At 36.2% G+C, this 17,114-nt stretch overlaps 3 protein-coding genes across 3 annotated transcripts; all 3 read left to right on the top strand.

The window, feature by feature from the left end:
- Nucleotides 1-1,210: 1,210 nt before the first annotated feature.
- On the top strand, nucleotides 1,211-3,670 carry LOC112024582 (putative disease resistance protein RGA1). The gene has a single exon (XM_024057200.2). It carries the CDS (start codon nucleotides 1,211-1,213, stop codon nucleotides 3,668-3,670), a length of 2,460 nt encoding a protein of 819 aa, XP_023912968.2.
- An 802-nt stretch (nucleotides 3,671-4,472) lies between these two features.
- Nucleotides 4,473-11,273, top strand: LOC112024588 (uncharacterized). The gene is made up of 9 exons (XM_024057209.2): nucleotides 4,473-4,879; nucleotides 5,475-5,702; nucleotides 5,865-5,986; nucleotides 6,197-6,257; nucleotides 6,504-6,644; nucleotides 9,258-9,365; nucleotides 9,713-9,941; nucleotides 10,054-10,305; nucleotides 10,882-11,273. The coding sequence occupies exons 1-9, from the start codon at nucleotides 4,736-4,738 to the stop codon at nucleotides 10,962-10,964; spliced, it is 1,368 nt and encodes a 455-aa protein (XP_023912977.1). The 5' UTR covers nucleotides 4,473-4,735; the 3' UTR covers nucleotides 10,965-11,273.
- A 3,139-nt stretch (nucleotides 11,274-14,412) lies between these two features.
- LOC112024590 (protein LYK5) lies at nucleotides 14,413-16,755 on the top strand. The gene has a single exon (XM_024057211.2). It carries the CDS (start codon nucleotides 14,525-14,527, stop codon nucleotides 16,487-16,489), a length of 1,965 nt encoding a protein of 654 aa, XP_023912979.2. The 5' UTR covers nucleotides 14,413-14,524; the 3' UTR covers nucleotides 16,490-16,755.
- The last annotated feature ends 359 nt before the right edge of the window (nucleotides 16,756-17,114 follow it).

The raw sequence follows: 17,114 nt of genomic DNA, 5'->3' as shown, positions 1-17,114 counted from the left end.
TTTTTTTTTTGGGTGTTTGATTTTTGGTATCAATGTAATAAAGGTGGTATTAAAAGATTCATGCACAACACCTGTGTTAAGGGCCTTAAGTACAATTGCAGTTACATCGTCACCTACAATATGCCAGAAAGATTTATAAAAAATGGGAGACATATCATCGGGACCAGGAGCCATGAAAGGTGCCATTTGTTTGAGCGCATACTAAACTCCACTGCTTGAAAATCTCGGTCAAGAAAGCTTGCAGCTTCCTCGGTCATGGTTGGTTGGATGCCATTTAAAATCTCCTCAAAGCCCATTGGATCAGAGGAAGTGAAGATGGATTTAAAATACTGCTCCAGCACCCTGCCCATCCAAGTTTCATCAACCTCCCACAGCCCTGCCTCGTCCTTCAATCCCTCAATAAAATTGCAGCGGTTTCGTTGGGTGGCACGACAGTGAAAGTACCTAGTGTTACTATCTCCTTCCTTGAGCCAAGCATTCCGCGACCTTTGCTTCCACATGCTTTCCTCCCTGTTTTTAAGACTTTGGATCTCCCCCCTCAGCTTATATATCATCTTTGAATTATTTCTGTAACGCCCATTCTCTTCGGCCACCTTCAAGTCTTTAAGTTTTTTTTGTTAGTGAATTACGTACATGGCCAAATGTCTTTTTATTCCACTCCCTCAGGTTGTTTTGGCAGGTCAGAATCTTGTCATTAAAGCTCTAGGCCGAAGCATTAACAGATTGGTTTACCCAAGAGTCTTTCACCACAGCCTCACAAGTACGGTCTTTCAACCACATGGACTCGAAACGAAATGGCCTACTCTTTCTATAAAAGCGCTTGAGTTTCCAATCCAAACCAAGTAAGAGCAGTTTGAATACTACTTATTACTGAAAACTGAAAATATTATAATAAAATAATTTTTAAATATATAAGTAGTACCATAAAACTTAATTTTAAAGATATTTATTTGAAAAATGTATTTGCAAGTATCGTGACGTGCAAAAACACTGGAAGTGGCCACTGTGCAAACATACACTAAATTTCAGTGCTGGGGCACACCAATGAGTGACATTTATGAAATTTAAAGCACTGATATTTGTCAATCGGCATGGCCCACAAACGGTTGATAAGTTTTCTTTTGAAACAAAATACTTGTTCACATTCACACCACTACCGCACTCCAAAACCAACATTCTTAGCTCCTCCCTTCCTCCAACCTCAAAAAACATGACTGAGTTGGTCTCTTGCATTGCAGCAAATATCATTGAGAAGCTAGGGTCCCTTGCTTACCAAGAGATTTCCTTGGCATGGGGCATTGCAAGCGATCTGAAAAAGCTTGAGGACACTATGTCCACCATCCAGGCCGTGCTGCTCGATGCTGAGGAGAAGCAAGCAGAAAACCACCAGCTCAGAGTTTGGCTGGAGCGACTCAAAGCTGTCTTTCATGATGCCGTGGATGTGGTGGATGAATTTGAATGTGAAGATCTACGGAGGCAAGTTGTGAAAACATATGGAAGCACTGGTAGAAAGGTATGCCGTTTCTTTTCATTTTCTAACCCGCTTGCCTTCGGTATTAAAATGGGTCATAGAGTCAAGAAGATCAGAGAGAGGTTAGATTTGATAGCAAAGGATAGAGATCAATTCCATCTTAAGGTGCGACACGATGAGAAGCATATTGTGCACAGGGAGACCCACTCATTTGTTTGTGATTCTGATGTTATTGGGAGGGCTTATGACAAGCAAAAGATAATAGATCTTTTGATGCAACCAGGTGATGATGGTAATGTTTCTGTGATTCCAATAGTTGGAATCGGAGGTATAGGCAAGACTACACTTGCTCAGTCAGTGTATAATGATAAAATGGTAAAAACCAGGTTTTATCCCAGAGTTTGGGTATGTGTGTCAGTGGACTTTAATGTTAAGAAGTTAGCAAAAGAAATCCTTAAGTCTGCAGGTGGTGTTATTAGTGAAAGTATGAGTATGAATGAAGTGCAAGCTAGTTTACAAAGCATTTTAGAGAAAAATAGATTTTTTATCGTTTTGGATGATGTTTGGAACGAGGACCGTAACAAATGGATTGCAATGAAGAATTTGTTAATAGAAGGTGGTCCAGGAAGTAAAATTCTTGTCACTACACGTAGTCAAAAAGTTGCCTCGATGATGGCTTCTGGGCCCTTCCACCGCATAAAAGGTATTTCAAAGGATGTTTGTTTGTCCTTGTTATTAAGATGGGCCTTCAATAGAGGAGAGGAGAAACAATATCCAAAACTAGTAGAAATTGGAGAACAAATTGTGGAAAAATGCAAAGGTGTTCCTTTGGCCGTAAGGACTTTAGGGAGCTTACTTTATTCTAAAACAGAAGAAAGTGATTGGATCTCTATAAGGGATAGTGAGATATGGAAACTAGAGCAACAAGAAGAAGACATTTTACCTGCATTAAGATTGAGTTATGATCAATTGCCATCGTACTTGAAACAATGTTTTGCTTTTTGCTTATTGTATCCAAAAGATTTTAGATATAATAGCTCCTACTTAATTCAGTCATGGATGGCAAATGGGCTTCTCCAAAAGTCCAACAAAAGTAATCAACAGTTGGAAGATATTGGATTACAGTATATAAAAGAGTTATTATCAAGATCTTTCTTTCATGAAGTTCAGGACTATGGCATTTTTTTTACATTTAAAATGCATGATTTGTTACATGATCTTTCATTATATGTTGGACAAAATGATTATTGCTTAATTGAAAACACTCATGGCACTAGCAATTTTGAAAAGGCTAGGCATGTGTCAATTTTGGACCATAATTTGGGTGTTGATGCAATGAGAGATTTTTTACACAAGTTGAGTAATAACTTACGGACTATTATTTTCTCATGTAAAGAATGCACATATGATGAACACGGTTTTATTAATATTAATAAATCCTTGATGGAAACATGCATTTCAAGGTTTAAGTACTTGCGGGTGCTAGATCTAAAATTTTCAAGGTTAGAGGTTGTACCAAGCTCAATTAGTACTTTGAAGCATTTGAGATATCTTGACTTACGAGGGAATAAGAAAATCAAGAGATTGCCTAACTCCATTTGCAACCTGCAAAACTTGGAAACTTTGATGCTTGCTGGCTGTGAAGACCTTGAAGAATTGCCAAGAGATATAAGAAAGATGATCAGCCTCAGATATTTGTGGATAACCACAAAACAAATGCATTTGCCTGCCAATGGAATTGAGTACATGTGTTCACTTCGAAATTTGGTCTTTATAGGATGTCCCAGACTATTGCATTTTCCTGAAGGGATCCAACGCCTCACTGCCCTTCACAGATTGGAGTTCACATATTGTGAAAGCTTGACGTCTTTGCCACGTGGTATGAAACATCTAACTGCATTGGAAATTTTGGGAATTTGGGATTGTGAAAAGCTTATTTTGATGGAAGGGGATGACTACCCAACGAGGCTTCGAAGATTGACAATCGGTTTCTTGCCAAAACTAGTGTCTCTACCGCAAGGGCTTATACCATCTGCTAGTACTTTACAGTTCTTAGCTATTTATCATTGTGGGAACTTGGCAAAATTGCCACAGTGGCCCCCAAATCTCAGTTCACTTCCAAAACTTGACATTTTGAACTGCCCAAAATTATTGTCTCTGCCTAAAAAGATGGATCGTTGCACTGTTCTAAAAGATTAGGTAAGGGTTAAAATCTTCCTCATCTTCTACATATGCTCTAATTATCTATCTTAAATAATATTGGTGTTGGATTTTTTTTTGTTTGTTTGTTTAATGGGCCATACAACTTTGATTGTTTATTGTTATTGACATGACACTACCTTAATGCAACTTAATTTAAATATTTAGGGTTTAAATATTTTTTTTCTCATGTCCAAAATGTTATATTGTTCCTTCTTTATGCAATTTTTTTTTTCACTCTTTCTTCTTTTTCTCTTTGCCTCTCTTCTACTAAGAGAAATTTGTTGTGACCCATATGGGTCCATGGGACCTATGCATCACAATATTAGTCTACTTACAAAACTTTAGTACAACTAGGCTCTTTATTATAAATTGGTGAATGAGTCAGCAAGGCTCTTTATTAGTAATAGCAAGTAACAGTGTCTCGCTGGTTGTAGTGATGTAAAATTGAATGTTAAATATTTTTGGTGGTTTGTTGAAACTGCCAACTGGTGCATGAGTTTTTAGCTACATTTTCAACCTCAAATTAGTTTGTTGAGACTGTTACGAATGCTGTTACGCCCTAAACTGTCTTATTAAAAAATAAATAAAAAATAAAAGTGATAGCAACTGAAATGCAGGTCCGCTGAGCACAAATAAAATAAAAAAGAGAATATATGCTGGGTCCAAAAACTCCAATCAGAAGGCTGGGTCGGTTTTAGCTTCTTCTTAAATACTAACAACTTGATTCGTGTTTCTCTCTACCCGACCCTCCTTTTCGTGTTGAACTTTTCGAGCTCTCTTTTTCTTTCCCCATTCCTTTATAATAAATAATAAGAAGATAAAAAAAGAATATTCCTTCTCAATTTTTTCTTTTTTTTTTGGATACACTTTTCAATTTTTCTTGATCACTGACAGTTCCATCGATCTTCCAAACACGACAACAATTGGTCTTTCTAACAAATTAACTATATAGACATACATTTGTTTTAGTTAAGAACAGAGACCAACAACAACAACATAAACCATTAGGCAAAACATAACTACCATATGTCTTTATAATATAAGAGCATAACATTAAATTAAATGGGCCGCGGGCGGTGGTGGGGTTTGGTCTTAGTGGTGGCGGTGGCGGTGGCGGTGGTTGCAAGCACCGCTTCTCAAAGCAAACAAGACCACCTGGTTTCTCGAATTGCTTTTGGGTCATGCTCCGACCAATCCGACCCTCAGGTTCTCCTTCTCTTTCTCTTTCTTTTTATTTCTTCTCCTTCCACTTTCCTGTCCACACTCAAACCTATAATCATTATGGCTAAATATTATATTGTTTCTTCGTATTGGATTATTTTTAATCATATACTATTATCAATAATACAATCATTCTGTGTTGTATATGCTAAATCTAATTTAATAGTAACATAAAGGCCTACTTTAATTGTTATTCTACTTAGTTCATAAGCATCCTCCGAGATTTTTGTTGGAATATTTTTGACATTGTTAACTTTCTCTGGAAGTGCTATTATGTATGTATCAAACGCAAGGATCAAGTTACACTCGACTTGGTGTAATTCTAATCAAAGTTATTTGCTGTCTTATCTATAAACTCATGTTTTGCGTATAATATTGAAGTTAAAAATAATTGAAAATTAAACATTTTATGATGAAATGGTTAATAATTTTCAGCATGGAAAGTATAACAAGGCAGGTGTAACTTGAACCTAACCCCATATTTGTGCTTTTTGGTTTAGGGATATAGTTTCATAGATGGCACATGGTTACACAATTTATGTTTCAAATCAGTGATTATTCAACTTGTGTTTGAATGCAGCACATATGGAACGCAATAAACAAGTTTGATCCCCAAGTTTTTATTTGGCTTGGTGATAATATTTATGGAGACATCAAGCATCCTTTTAAGCTATTTGGAAAGGAGAGAACACTCGGACCCTGGAAGAACACTCCAAGGTTCACTCGTTCCTCCAAACAGGAAATGGAGGCCAAGTACAAGAAAGCTAAGACTAATCCTGGTTATTCTCGTCTTAGGGAGAACGCTAAGGTGCTTCACTCAAAACCTTCTTTCAGTATAATACTTGTTGTGAATTTTGAAGAGATTATATCCTCACAAGTTTCTGGATGAATCTTGCTGAACTGGTGCTTTTAGTTATTCTAATTAATAATTCTAATATTCTGTCTAAGTCGTAATATGTGGGTGCTGTAGGTAATTGGCACATGGGATGACCATGATTATGGATTGAATGACGCAGGAAAAGAATTTAGTGAGAAAATCACCAACCAAGGGCTTCTCCTTGATTTTCTAGATGAACCTCTGGATAGTCCGAGGTGAGGAATATTTGTATTCATCTATCATGAAATTTCAGTTGTCCACATCAAAATTTTTGTTGTTTCCTCTTTGCTTAATGAACGTTTATCAAATTAGAGTACATCAAATTCTAAGCATTAGTTACATAAATGATTTGAATGGACAATTTAATTACATTGGTTGAAGGAATGGTGCTATTAAGAAAACTTACAATTGCTTTAGTATTACAGGCGCAAGCAGGAAGGTGTCTATGCATCGTATACATTTGGTCCTGTGAGTAGACAAATCAAGGTATCAAAGTGAATGCTTTCAATTACTTCTTTGCTGCTTTCTTTTTCATAGAATTTGGATAGTCTCTGCCGGATGAGGTAAGATAATATAATTGTTATATTTTCTGATATAATGCAACAATCTGCATAGTTCTGTTTGCCTTTTTATTTACTCACCATATCCATCAATAAGCCAACAACCAGCTTGCTTCTTAACTGATTTTTTTCCAATATATCTTGTACTCATTCTGCATTAATAATTTGTCAGGTTATCCTTTTAGATACCAGATACCACAGAGATCCTCTGTTAAGCGATGGAACTTTCTTAGGGAAGTCTCAATGGGCATGGTTAGAAAAAGAGCTGAATGGTCCTGCATCAACCATTACCATAATTGGATCTTCTGTTCAGGTAGATCTGTAATATATTTCCTATCTATCATGAGGACATGTGTTTGAATGGTTAGACATTGTATATTTATTGATGCATGCTTAGTAGTTTGTTATTAAATCATATGACATGTGTGTTTTCTTTTTCTCAATGTTTAGATTTGTTTGGGAATTATTAAGATGGGTTAAATATGTGTGTAACAATAAGAATATGAAAAATTTATGTTAGTTATGGGATATTTTTCTGCGTTCATTCCTTTGAATCCAGAAGTCAAAAGGAAAATTAGGTCCTAATCCACTTGCATTGGACACTTTTTTCTGTTCTTAGTTCTCAGTTCTCACACACTCCCTGAAGTATTGGTAAATTGTGTGCATCAAATATATTCTGACCACTTCATTTTTCCACCTCCCCAATTTTTGATGGTCACTAAGGCAGGATTGATATTTTAGTCTAAGTTCAGCAGTCTCTTGGCTTCTGGAACCATGATTTTAATTTTTGGTATTGATTTGAGCAAAGATAGATTCATCAAAGAAGGTACGTGGGTCTTAGATGAAGATGTCGATAAGATGTAGAGTGGATAAAGACTTGGTTGTGGAATGGGAAGGTTCAAGTGGCAGTTAGATTAATGAGAGAAATATAGAAGCCTACCTAGATGTAGAGATAATGCATCTTATGAAAAGTATAAATGTGGCAAACAATGAAGCAAAAAAGGCTGACTAGGAGACTAGATTTAAGGCTTCTGATGAGGCATATAGTAAGTTGGGGATGAAGGATCGAGAAAATAATATTTGTAAATTTGCTAAGGCAAGGGAAATGAAAAAAAAGAGGCTTGAAGTGTGTCAAGTGGTAGTAAAGGACGAGAAGATTAAAGAAAGATGGAAGAGTTATTTTGAGAAACTTTTTAATGGAAGCCATAGAAGAAATTGTAGCAAACTAACTAATCCAATTGAGAATGGAAACTTTAGGTTTACCGTTTATTCAAAGAATTAGAATGATTGAGGTAAAATACGCATTGAGGAGGTTGAATATGGGAAAGCCGTGCGACCTCATGAAATCCTTATTGAAGTTTGGAAGTGCTTGGGTGACGTGGGTGTAGGATGGTCGAAAAACATTTTCAAACATATTTGTGTTAACAAAATGCCTTGTGAGAGAGGAAGAGTACGTTAATACAAATTATTGTGGATTAAGCTTATGGGTCATATTATGAAACTTTGGGAGAGGGTTGATTGAACATAGGTTAAGACAAGAAACAACAATATCGGATAATAAATTTGGTTTTATGCTAGGGTGATCTACCATGGAAGCAACCTTTTTAGTTAGACGTCTAAAGGAGAAATATAGTTTTAACATCTTCATATGATTTTTATTGACCTAGAGAAAGCACATGATAGAATACCTAAAGAGATTATGTCATGGATATTAAAAAATAAAGGTTTTCATCTAAAGTATACTAAGGTGATTAAGGATATGCATGAGTTAGCTTTAGCTAATGTGATAACAAGTGGATACCTCAAAATTGATTTCCTATCACAATAGATTTGCATCAAGGATCAAAATTAAGACCATATCTTTTTGCATTAATAATGGATAAACTTATTAGAAAAATTCAAGACAAAGTACCTTAGTGTATGCTGTTTGCAGATGATATGGTTTTAGTGGATGAAACTAGAGTCAATACCAAGCTGGAAAACTAGAAACTTGCATTAGAATATAAAGGCTTTAGGTTAAGTAGGTCTAAAACATAGTACATCGAGTCCAAGTTTTGTAAAGGTGAATTAAAGATGGCATTGTAAAGCTTGATGGTTATGAGATACCAAAGAATGAGTGCTTTTGATATCTTGAACTAATAATTCATAATCGGAGAATATTTAAATCATAGAATAAGAGCGAAGTGAATGAAGTAGAAAAGTGCATCAAGCGTATCATGCGATTGTAGAATACCTATTAAATCAAAGAGAAAGTTTTACAAGACTAGAATGTGCTATAAGACCAGACACATTATATGGTACTAAATGTTGGGCTATTAAGAAGCTACATCTTCATAAAAAGAGCATGGCTAAAATGAGAATGTTAAGATAGATTAGTGGAAATACAAGGAGAGGTAAGATACAAGGAGAGCAATTAATTGACCAATAATGTAAGTGATTTGATACAAGTCAAGGGAATGAAAAGAGATAAAGGAAGACCTAAAAGGAAGGTTTTAAAGTGTAATGCCCCGTGGGGATAGTTTCGTCCAGCACTCTATTCTCTGAAGATTAATAAGCTATTATTACTATCTGCTTCACCTTGTCATGACTCCATTTCTCGCTTAAAATGGTGATATGGTTTTGTGCATTTTTCTTCTTAATTTTTTCCTTCCGGTTTTGTACAAGTAATGAGTATGTTAATGAATCTTGCTCTTTTGTTATATGCTTCACCCCCTTTGACACCATGTTTGGTGTAAAATTTTATTGCATTTTTAATTTATTTGATATAGCAATGATGTAATGACCCTAAGTAAATGGTCCCTGCTGATACTATTTTTACAATGCTCTTCCTGGAAAAATCAGTCTGCTATTTGGATTTTTCAGCCACATTTCTGTTAACAAAATCTGTTTTTCTGTTACTTAGCATTATTGTTTCTATATAACTCAGGTTATTTCAAATCATTCGGGAGCAGCTGGCCCTTTATTTTATTTAGAGTGTTGGGGACGTTTCCCTAAGGAGAGAGACCGCCTTTTCAAATTGATTGCAGATAGCAAGGTGATAATTTCTACTCTATGCTTATCCATTCTCTGTACTACATTCAGTTTTCATGTTCTTGAAAAAAACAGCTGGTGTGTTTGCCAGGGTTATTTTTTTATTTTTTTATTCAAATCTTTACATGCCTTTTCTTTTTTCCCTTCCTATCTGGTCTGAGGGTGGAGGATGCTTAATGACATTGATATAATAATCTTCCACTTGCCAATGGTCTTTGGGCCAAATGGCAAATGCACCCCCCACTAGTATGGGGTGGAGGCCTACAGTGGGGGGTTCAAATCCCCTTAGACACTTTACCCAGCAAAAAAAGGAAAAATCTTCCACTTTAAAAATCCTTTCTTCTTGTGTAGAGAGATGGAGTCTTCTTCATAAGTGGTGATGTTCATTTTGGAGAAATTGCTCGTTATGACTGTGCTACTGGATATCCACTATATGATATAACGTCAAGTGGTCTTACAAAGGCAGTAGAGAAGGTAGTTCCACCACCATTACATCTCATAGTAAAGTTTGTGGCATGGCTGACACCTACTACAATGAGAGTCATGGACAGAAACTGCAGAGACAGCTCATGCGCATATGGTATGCAATTGTGTGTGTTATCTGCGCTTTCCTAGTATATGAATTTGCATTTGCTGAGGAAATACGGTTAGCTCTTCAATTGTTTAATCTCTAAGTCATGGGATTTTTTTAGGTCAACCAAATTTTGGTGCAATTGAGATAGACTGGAATGCAACTCCAGTGACCTTGAAAATTGAAGTCAGGGATATCAATGGGTTTCCTGTGATTGGTGTTAAGGTTCCATTATTGGAACTGCAAGCAGGAAGTGTAGACCCTGTTGCTGCCATCAAAGCAGGAGAATATCAAAGGCACTGTTCTCTTGAAGTTACTCTACCGTGGCTTGTCAGATATCGCCTGGCTATTCTATTCTATGGTGCTGTTGCTGGTATGTTCATTTTGATACTTGCATCATCTTTGCTCAATGCCTTTTGCATAAAAAATGCACACTAACATCTATTTCGTTGCTGCATTAAAACCATTCAGTGCTTTTTACGTGGGTGTGTTTTATAGTATGAAGATGATGCAACAGCCCTAATTTGTTTTTGCCAAGTATTTTGTTAAATAATGAAAAGGAAGGACTGTATAGCACACAATAGATGATGCAAAAGTACTAATGACATACAAAACACCAAAATGCTGGTGTCATCTAGTAGTGCACAACCTTGCTCATTTTAATTAAATCTAGATAAATAGCCAAGTTTCCCTCATCTGCCACTGATTGACTTTTTTTACAAAATGATCAGCTTATGAGATGTTGCATGGGGCTTTATTGCAAGTTTAGAGAGACATTCAGAGCAACATCATGTGATAGAGAAATCAGTTTGTTTATTCTCTGGCCAGTGGTTTTTAGAATTTGTTTTAGGGGGTGGGGGTAGTTGATGTCAATCGATTGCAATAATATTCATTAATATCTTCATTCTAATTCCTATCCTGATTGCAAAATTTTCATTTATTGTTGCAGTGTTGCTTCTGGCTTTGATAGGAATCACTTCTGGGGCTATATCAATCAGCAGGCGATTACTCCACAAATACAAGTGTGATTGACCACTATTTGTGCAACTTTAATGATTTGGTGAACACATATTCCACTACCCAGAAACTAACTTTGGGGACAATTATTTATAGAATGTATTTATATCAAAGGTGTAGGGAGGCTTTTCTGTTAGATGTAGAATCCTGTTTTATTGATGCATTGTCTTAGTCAGATTTATCGAAATCATTTTTAAGAAAAGCCTTCAGGTACCATGGTAAACACAATATGTACAGTTGCAACAACTCATTAAATTCTGCTACGAATCTGCAATTGATTTATTCCATGGTAATGAGAATAGTTGCTCGGTGAAATTTATGTGACTTGTGAATGAGCAAGCCAGATATAATGACTTGCTCATCAGCCTTCTACATTATCATTTGTGTTGATGCTTATTTCATTTTATTTTTTGCCAAAAGTATAGATGCATGTTTGGTCTTTCTATTATGTGTATAACGCTAGTTATGAAGGAAAAGTTAAGTGTGTGTGGCTTTTGTATGTTGTGAGTTGTGTGATATTAAACCCGGGTTTTCACTCCCCTCTGTGTGTGTGTTTCAGTCCCGTGTCTTTCTCAAAAAAAAAGAAAAAAGAAAAAAGAAAAAAGGCAATCAAGTGGGTTTGTCCCACATCGCCCAAGTGTGTGCCTCCCAATGGGTTTAAAGCCTTCACACAGCATTCAAAAGTTACCGGCTTCTGTATGTTGTGAGTTGTATGATATTAAACTCGGGTTCCCACTCTCTTGTGTGTGTTTCATTCCTGTGTCTTTCTCAATTAAAATAAAAAATTAAAAAAAGCAGTCAAATGGGTTTGTCCCACATGTGTTTCAGTCCTTTTTTTTTCCCTAAATAAAAAAGGTATTAATATTTCTACAAAACGTTCATCTAAAATGTAGTCATATGTTTTGCGTGGCAACTACGTTGAAGTGAGACTGTGTTTCTTGGTACTAGATGTTCTAAATTCTAACGTAGAATTGGAATTTTCAACTGCCAGTTACGCAGGGGAAGTGCATACTGTGCATATTTGAAGCAAACAATGGTGCTAGCATCATGTAACGCATTTTACCCATTGGAAGCAAAATGATTTTGAGATTTGAAATTCAAAATGACAAGAGGAGGGTCTTCTTTGTTGCAATTCTCACATATCTGGTTTGAGGATGGGGTCTAAGTCTGACTTCTGATTCTGAGTTTTGGGAATGTCACAGTGACAGTTCTCAATAGTATGTTGAAGAACTAGAAGGTCTAGTCCAGGACCAGCAAGTACTTCATCTTTAATGGGCTGACAAGACTATGGTATAGAGGAGGATATAGGATACTCCATTTTTTTGTTCAATGTTTGACTTATTCGTGCTTTGTGTCAATAAGCAATTATATGCAATTCTTGCAAATGGAAGACGAGAGTGGCAGAGTTGGAAGCTGGATAAAAGGGGTCAACCAAACTAAAGACTTGTTGATTCACTGTCACTGTCTCCTCAAAAATTCAAAGAATCAATGGAGGGTTATTTTAAGAGTTGTCACAAACTATTTCATAATTTCTTTACAACTTTGTTATGGCAAATTGTAAGTGATTACTTACCATTTATAATTTATTCATAGACCCACAGATTTTTTTTTCCCATCTCTTACACTCTGCCTCACAATTGTTGCAAAGAAGTGAAATAGTTTGTGGGACTAAATTTTTTCTTATTTTGATGCTAAAAAGTCCAAATTAGCATAAGCAGCAATAACCATCCTTTTGATTGGTACAGCAGTAGCTATTTGGTTGGGTATTAGAGCAATATTTTCCTACCTGCTTAAAAAATCTTTAACTTTAGGTCTTGATTCAAATGTGAAATAATTGTGAAATACAATATCACGATATGTGTATCTAGGAAATGGTTGTACTGAAATAAAAAAACTTATATTTGTCTCAAATTCATACTAGTTACCATATAGCATTACCTTAATGGGCAGCAGGTTTTACACAGCAATAAAATTGCCTTGTAGCAGTAGCCTTCAACCTTTGTTTGGTGAATGATCTTATGACCAATCTAATGCAACACTTCCTTTTTCTATTGAAGCTTCTACTGACCTTGGAAGTGTATATATATGTGTTGGTGAAGTTGAATTCTCATGCGTGAAAAGTATCAGTTGGCTTTGTGTAAAGTGTGGCCAATCACTTAAATAATAAGGCTCCATATATTTTCTCCTCCTAAATTCCTCCTTGCTATATCTTTTATGTTATAACATAATAAATTTTTTTAAAGTACATACATGGAATTGAGAAAGAGTTTGGCACATTTGCACAACTATGTATGTAGAAACAAGCCTGGCAAGAGACTAAGGGGTTCATTGCTGCCCCCCCCCCCCCCCCCCCTCTCTAAATAAATTCAAATAGTATACATGCACGTAAAAGATTTTATAATTTAAACTCAAAATAACTGAGTCCACTCAAAAATTATAAATTGGATCAAGGCGCTCTAAAAAAAAAGTCAATCTATGCTTGTGTCTTAGGGATGGCAATGGATAGGACAAGTTCGGATTACCCTTCTCCTCTTTAGGACAAGAGCGGGACAAGTAAGTTTGGAGTAGGTTAAAAATGTTTTACTAATTTTAATGAGAGTAATGGGATAAAGATGAAATATAAAGGAAAATAACAGTTATAATAGTACTAAGAAAGAAAGAAAGACAAGTATATTGAAAATGATAATAAAATATGTTTAAAACAAATAAATAATAATTAAGATATCTATATAAATGATTAAATTTTATATATATATATATATATATATATTCAAGGTGAGCAAAACTCGTCCTCACCTCATCACTTCCTTGGGGTGAGGAAAATCTGCATAGGGGCAAGGAGGGGCAAGTTAGGTTAAGAGTAATGAGGCTTTCTTGCCATCGGCCCACATCTCAATTGTGTTTGTGCATTGCGTGAGACTGTGTGTCATTTTCACCCTTTTTGAACACCAAAAATTATCAAAATCTTAATTTAGTTCTAATAATGTTTTTGATGAACTTTAGTTCTAATAATGTATTAGACTGTAGGGTTAACTTTTTATTTTTATTTTAAAAAAAAAAATTTGAGAAGAACTATTGGATTAATTAGAAGAGAAAAAGTGATGGCTTTTAACTAGAACTAGAATTTAGGTAAAAGCTTAAAAGGTTAACGTGAATGCAGTTGGTCTAGGTCCAGGAAGTAGTCAAATGTTGAATGGGCTGCCAAGACAAGAAACAAAATGACCCACGTTACGCGTTTTACGAGCTTGACTTTTTTTTTTTTTTTTTTTCTTTTTTGAGAATCAACGAGCTTGACTTCTGCTCCAAATGTGCACTGCATTATACAGTTTTTTTTTTTTTTTGGTAAAAGTATCGTACAGTTATATACATTCTCAAAAAAAAAAAAAAAAAACTTTTATTTTTAATTTTTAATTTTTTATGGTGTTTAAAAAAATACACTTATAAATCTAAGACTAGAGAGAGCTCATAGTTAACACTCAACATCAAAAAGTCCAAGTTGGGGAGCCTCAAGATTCCCCACTTCACTTCTCTTTAATTACCTCTTATCTCCTCTATCCATCTTCATCTCCATTTTCATGGAGATCAAAATGAAGAGGTCTAAATTCCACCACATTTGCTCCCTTTTCTTGTTGGTATTGATGTTGAAACAAAACCCATCAAACGCCCAACAAGCTTATGTGAATAACAAACAGCTCAACTGCTACGCAGACGTGAACATCACAGATGGATTTGAGTGCAACGGCGTCCAACCAAGTTGCCAATCCTACCTCACCTTCCGATCCAACCCACCTTACAATTCTGCAGCCTCCATAGGCTTACTCTTAGGCGCTGAGCCCACACTCATCTCAGAAATCAACAACTACACCAATTTCCAAACCATCCCCACCAACACCCAGATCATAATCCCAGTCAATTGTTCATGTTCAGGTAAGTATTACCAACACAACAGCACCTATAAGTTACAGTACGCCTCAGAGACTTATTTTAGCGTGTCCAACAACACATACCAAGGCCTGACTACTTGTCAAGCCATGATGAATCAGAACCCCTATGGTGATAGGAATTTATCGGTGGGTTTGGATCTAAAGGCACCACTAAGGTGTGCTTGTCCCACAAGTGACCAAAAAGCAAGTGGGTTCAATTACTTGCTCAGTTATATGATCACATGGGGTGATGACTACTCTGCAATTGCCAAATTATTTGGTGCGGATGTTCAGAGCATATTGGATGCAAATGAGCTAAAAGCGGATAGCATTATATTTCCATTCACACCTCTTCTTGTTCCATTGAAAAACAAGCCAACTAAAATTCAGGTCTCACAGGCCACACCTGCTCCAGACTCGCCTCCACAATTACCAACTACTCCCATTGAACACAAATCTTCTACAAAGAAATGGGTATTTGTTGGTGTTGGAATTGGAGCTGGTGTGTTGCTTCTTCTCTCAGCGTTTCTGATTTGGTTCTTTTGTGGGTCTCGAAAGGCTAAGCCACAACCAATTCCAGTCCCACCTATTAAGAGGCCCCCCCCACAATCACACTCCTACTCTGACGAGAAATCTTGGTCTGTTTCAACTGAAGGTGTTCGTTATGCCATTGAATCCTTAACGGTGTACAAATTCGATGACATTGAAAAAGCCACGGGGTTCTTCGGAGAAGCTAATAAAATCAAAGGCTCTGTCTACCGAGGTTCTTTTAAGGGTGATGATGCGGCTGTCAAGGTCATGAGAGGTGATGTGTCAAATGAGATCAACTTGTTGAAGCGAATCAATCACAGCAACATTATAAGGCTCTCTGGTTTCTGTGTGCATGAGGGGAACACTTACCTTGTTTATGAGTATGCTGAGAATGGTTCTGTTACTGATTGGCTTCACTCGAACAAGTATGAAACTAGTTCTACTTTGACGTGGAAACAGAGGGTTCAGATTGCTTATGATGTGGCTGATGCGCTTAACTACCTTCACAACTATACAAACCCACCTTATGTGCACAAGAACTTGAAGACAAGTAACATTCTTCTGGATGGAAACTTGAGAGGCAAGGTATCGAATTTTGGGTTGGCGAGAACGCTGGAGAATGAGGATGAAGGAGGGTTCCAATTGACAAGACATGTGGTGGGTACTCATGGTTACATGGCACCTGAGTACATTGAGAATGGAGTGATTACTCCAAAACTTGATGTTTTTGCATTTGGGGTTGTTATGTTAGAGCTCTTATCTGGAAAGGAAGCCACCGCTGGTGACAGGGATGGTGGAGGAGAGGAATTGCTATCTGCGTCAATAAGAGTAGTGCTTGAAGGAGACAATGTCAGAGAGAAACTGCGTGGCTTTATTGATCCTTCTCTTAGGCATGAGTATCCTCTGGATTTAGCATTTTCCATGGCTCAGCTGGCTAAAAACTGTGTTGCTCATGATATCAACTCCCGCCCTGCCATACCTGAAGTTTTCATGACTCTGTCCAAGATTTTCTCTTCCTCATTGGACTGGGATCCATCCGACGAGCTTCAACGTTCCAGTTCACTTACTCATACTTATGCCAGATAAGATGGTACAACATATATAAGATGTTTGCTACTAGAGATTATGAAATGCATAATAGACCTGTATAGTAATAGTATTAGCAACAATAATCATTATTGTGGTTGGACTCAAGCTCCACAATATGATCCTATCATGTGTTTGTTCTCTCGCTGAGTGTATCCAGCATTTTGCAGTTCAAATCAAGTTCAATATCAGTATCATGTTTTACTCTTGAAAAATGTCCAATCAAATTATATTAAGTTATAAAGTGTCAAATCTTTCATTCCAAATATGAGATTCAATTACTCGCATTAACATTCTGCACTGATATTTTTCCATTTTGATGCATCTGTTATATCCATATACATCCTGCCTTGCATTTGCAGAACGAAAAGCTTCAATTTTTATAGAGTAATGCTACAGACACAACAAACAGATTTTTTTTTCATTAAGATGACAAATTATAATTGATTTTGAGCCCACCACTAAATCATTTTGTTGTCTATCATTGACAAATTTCCACCTCAATAGTTGTGAAAATTTTGCATGTAGACTCATTGCTAAACAATGTCTTGTTGCTTGATTTTTTTTTTTTTAAAAAAAAAAAAAAAAGAGAAAGACAAGACTTATATTTATATGGGAATTTCAT

Source organism: Quercus suber, unplaced genomic scaffold, assembly GCF_002906115.3.
Source record: "Quercus suber isolate HL8 unplaced genomic scaffold, Cork oak 2.0 scaffold_524, whole genome shotgun sequence".
Taxonomy (NCBI): Eukaryota; Viridiplantae; Streptophyta; class Magnoliopsida; order Fagales; family Fagaceae; genus Quercus; species Quercus suber.
Note: the sequence above shows the minus strand (reverse complement) of the source record. Positions and strands in the feature narration are given on the sequence as shown.

Excerpts from the sequence above, each read along its gene's own strand:
- LOC112024582 (XM_024057200.2), top strand. The coding sequence starts at position 1,211 with ATGACTGAGTTGGTCTCTTGCATTGCAGCAAATATCATTGAGAAGCTA.
- LOC112024588 (XM_024057209.2), top strand. The coding sequence starts at position 4,736 with ATGGGCCGCGGGCGGTGGTGGGGTTTGGTCTTAGTGGTGGCGGTGGCG. Across the intron at positions 4,880-5,474 it reads CCGACCAATCCGACCCTCAG|CACATATGGAACGCAATAAA; the intron begins GTTCTCCTTCTC and ends GTTTGAATGCAG. Across the intron at positions 6,645-9,257 it reads TAATTGGATCTTCTGTTCAG|GTTATTTCAAATCATTCGGG; the intron begins GTAGATCTGTAA and ends TATATAACTCAG.
- LOC112024590 (XM_024057211.2), top strand. The coding sequence starts at position 14,525 with ATGGAGATCAAAATGAAGAGGTCTAAATTCCACCACATTTGCTCCCTT.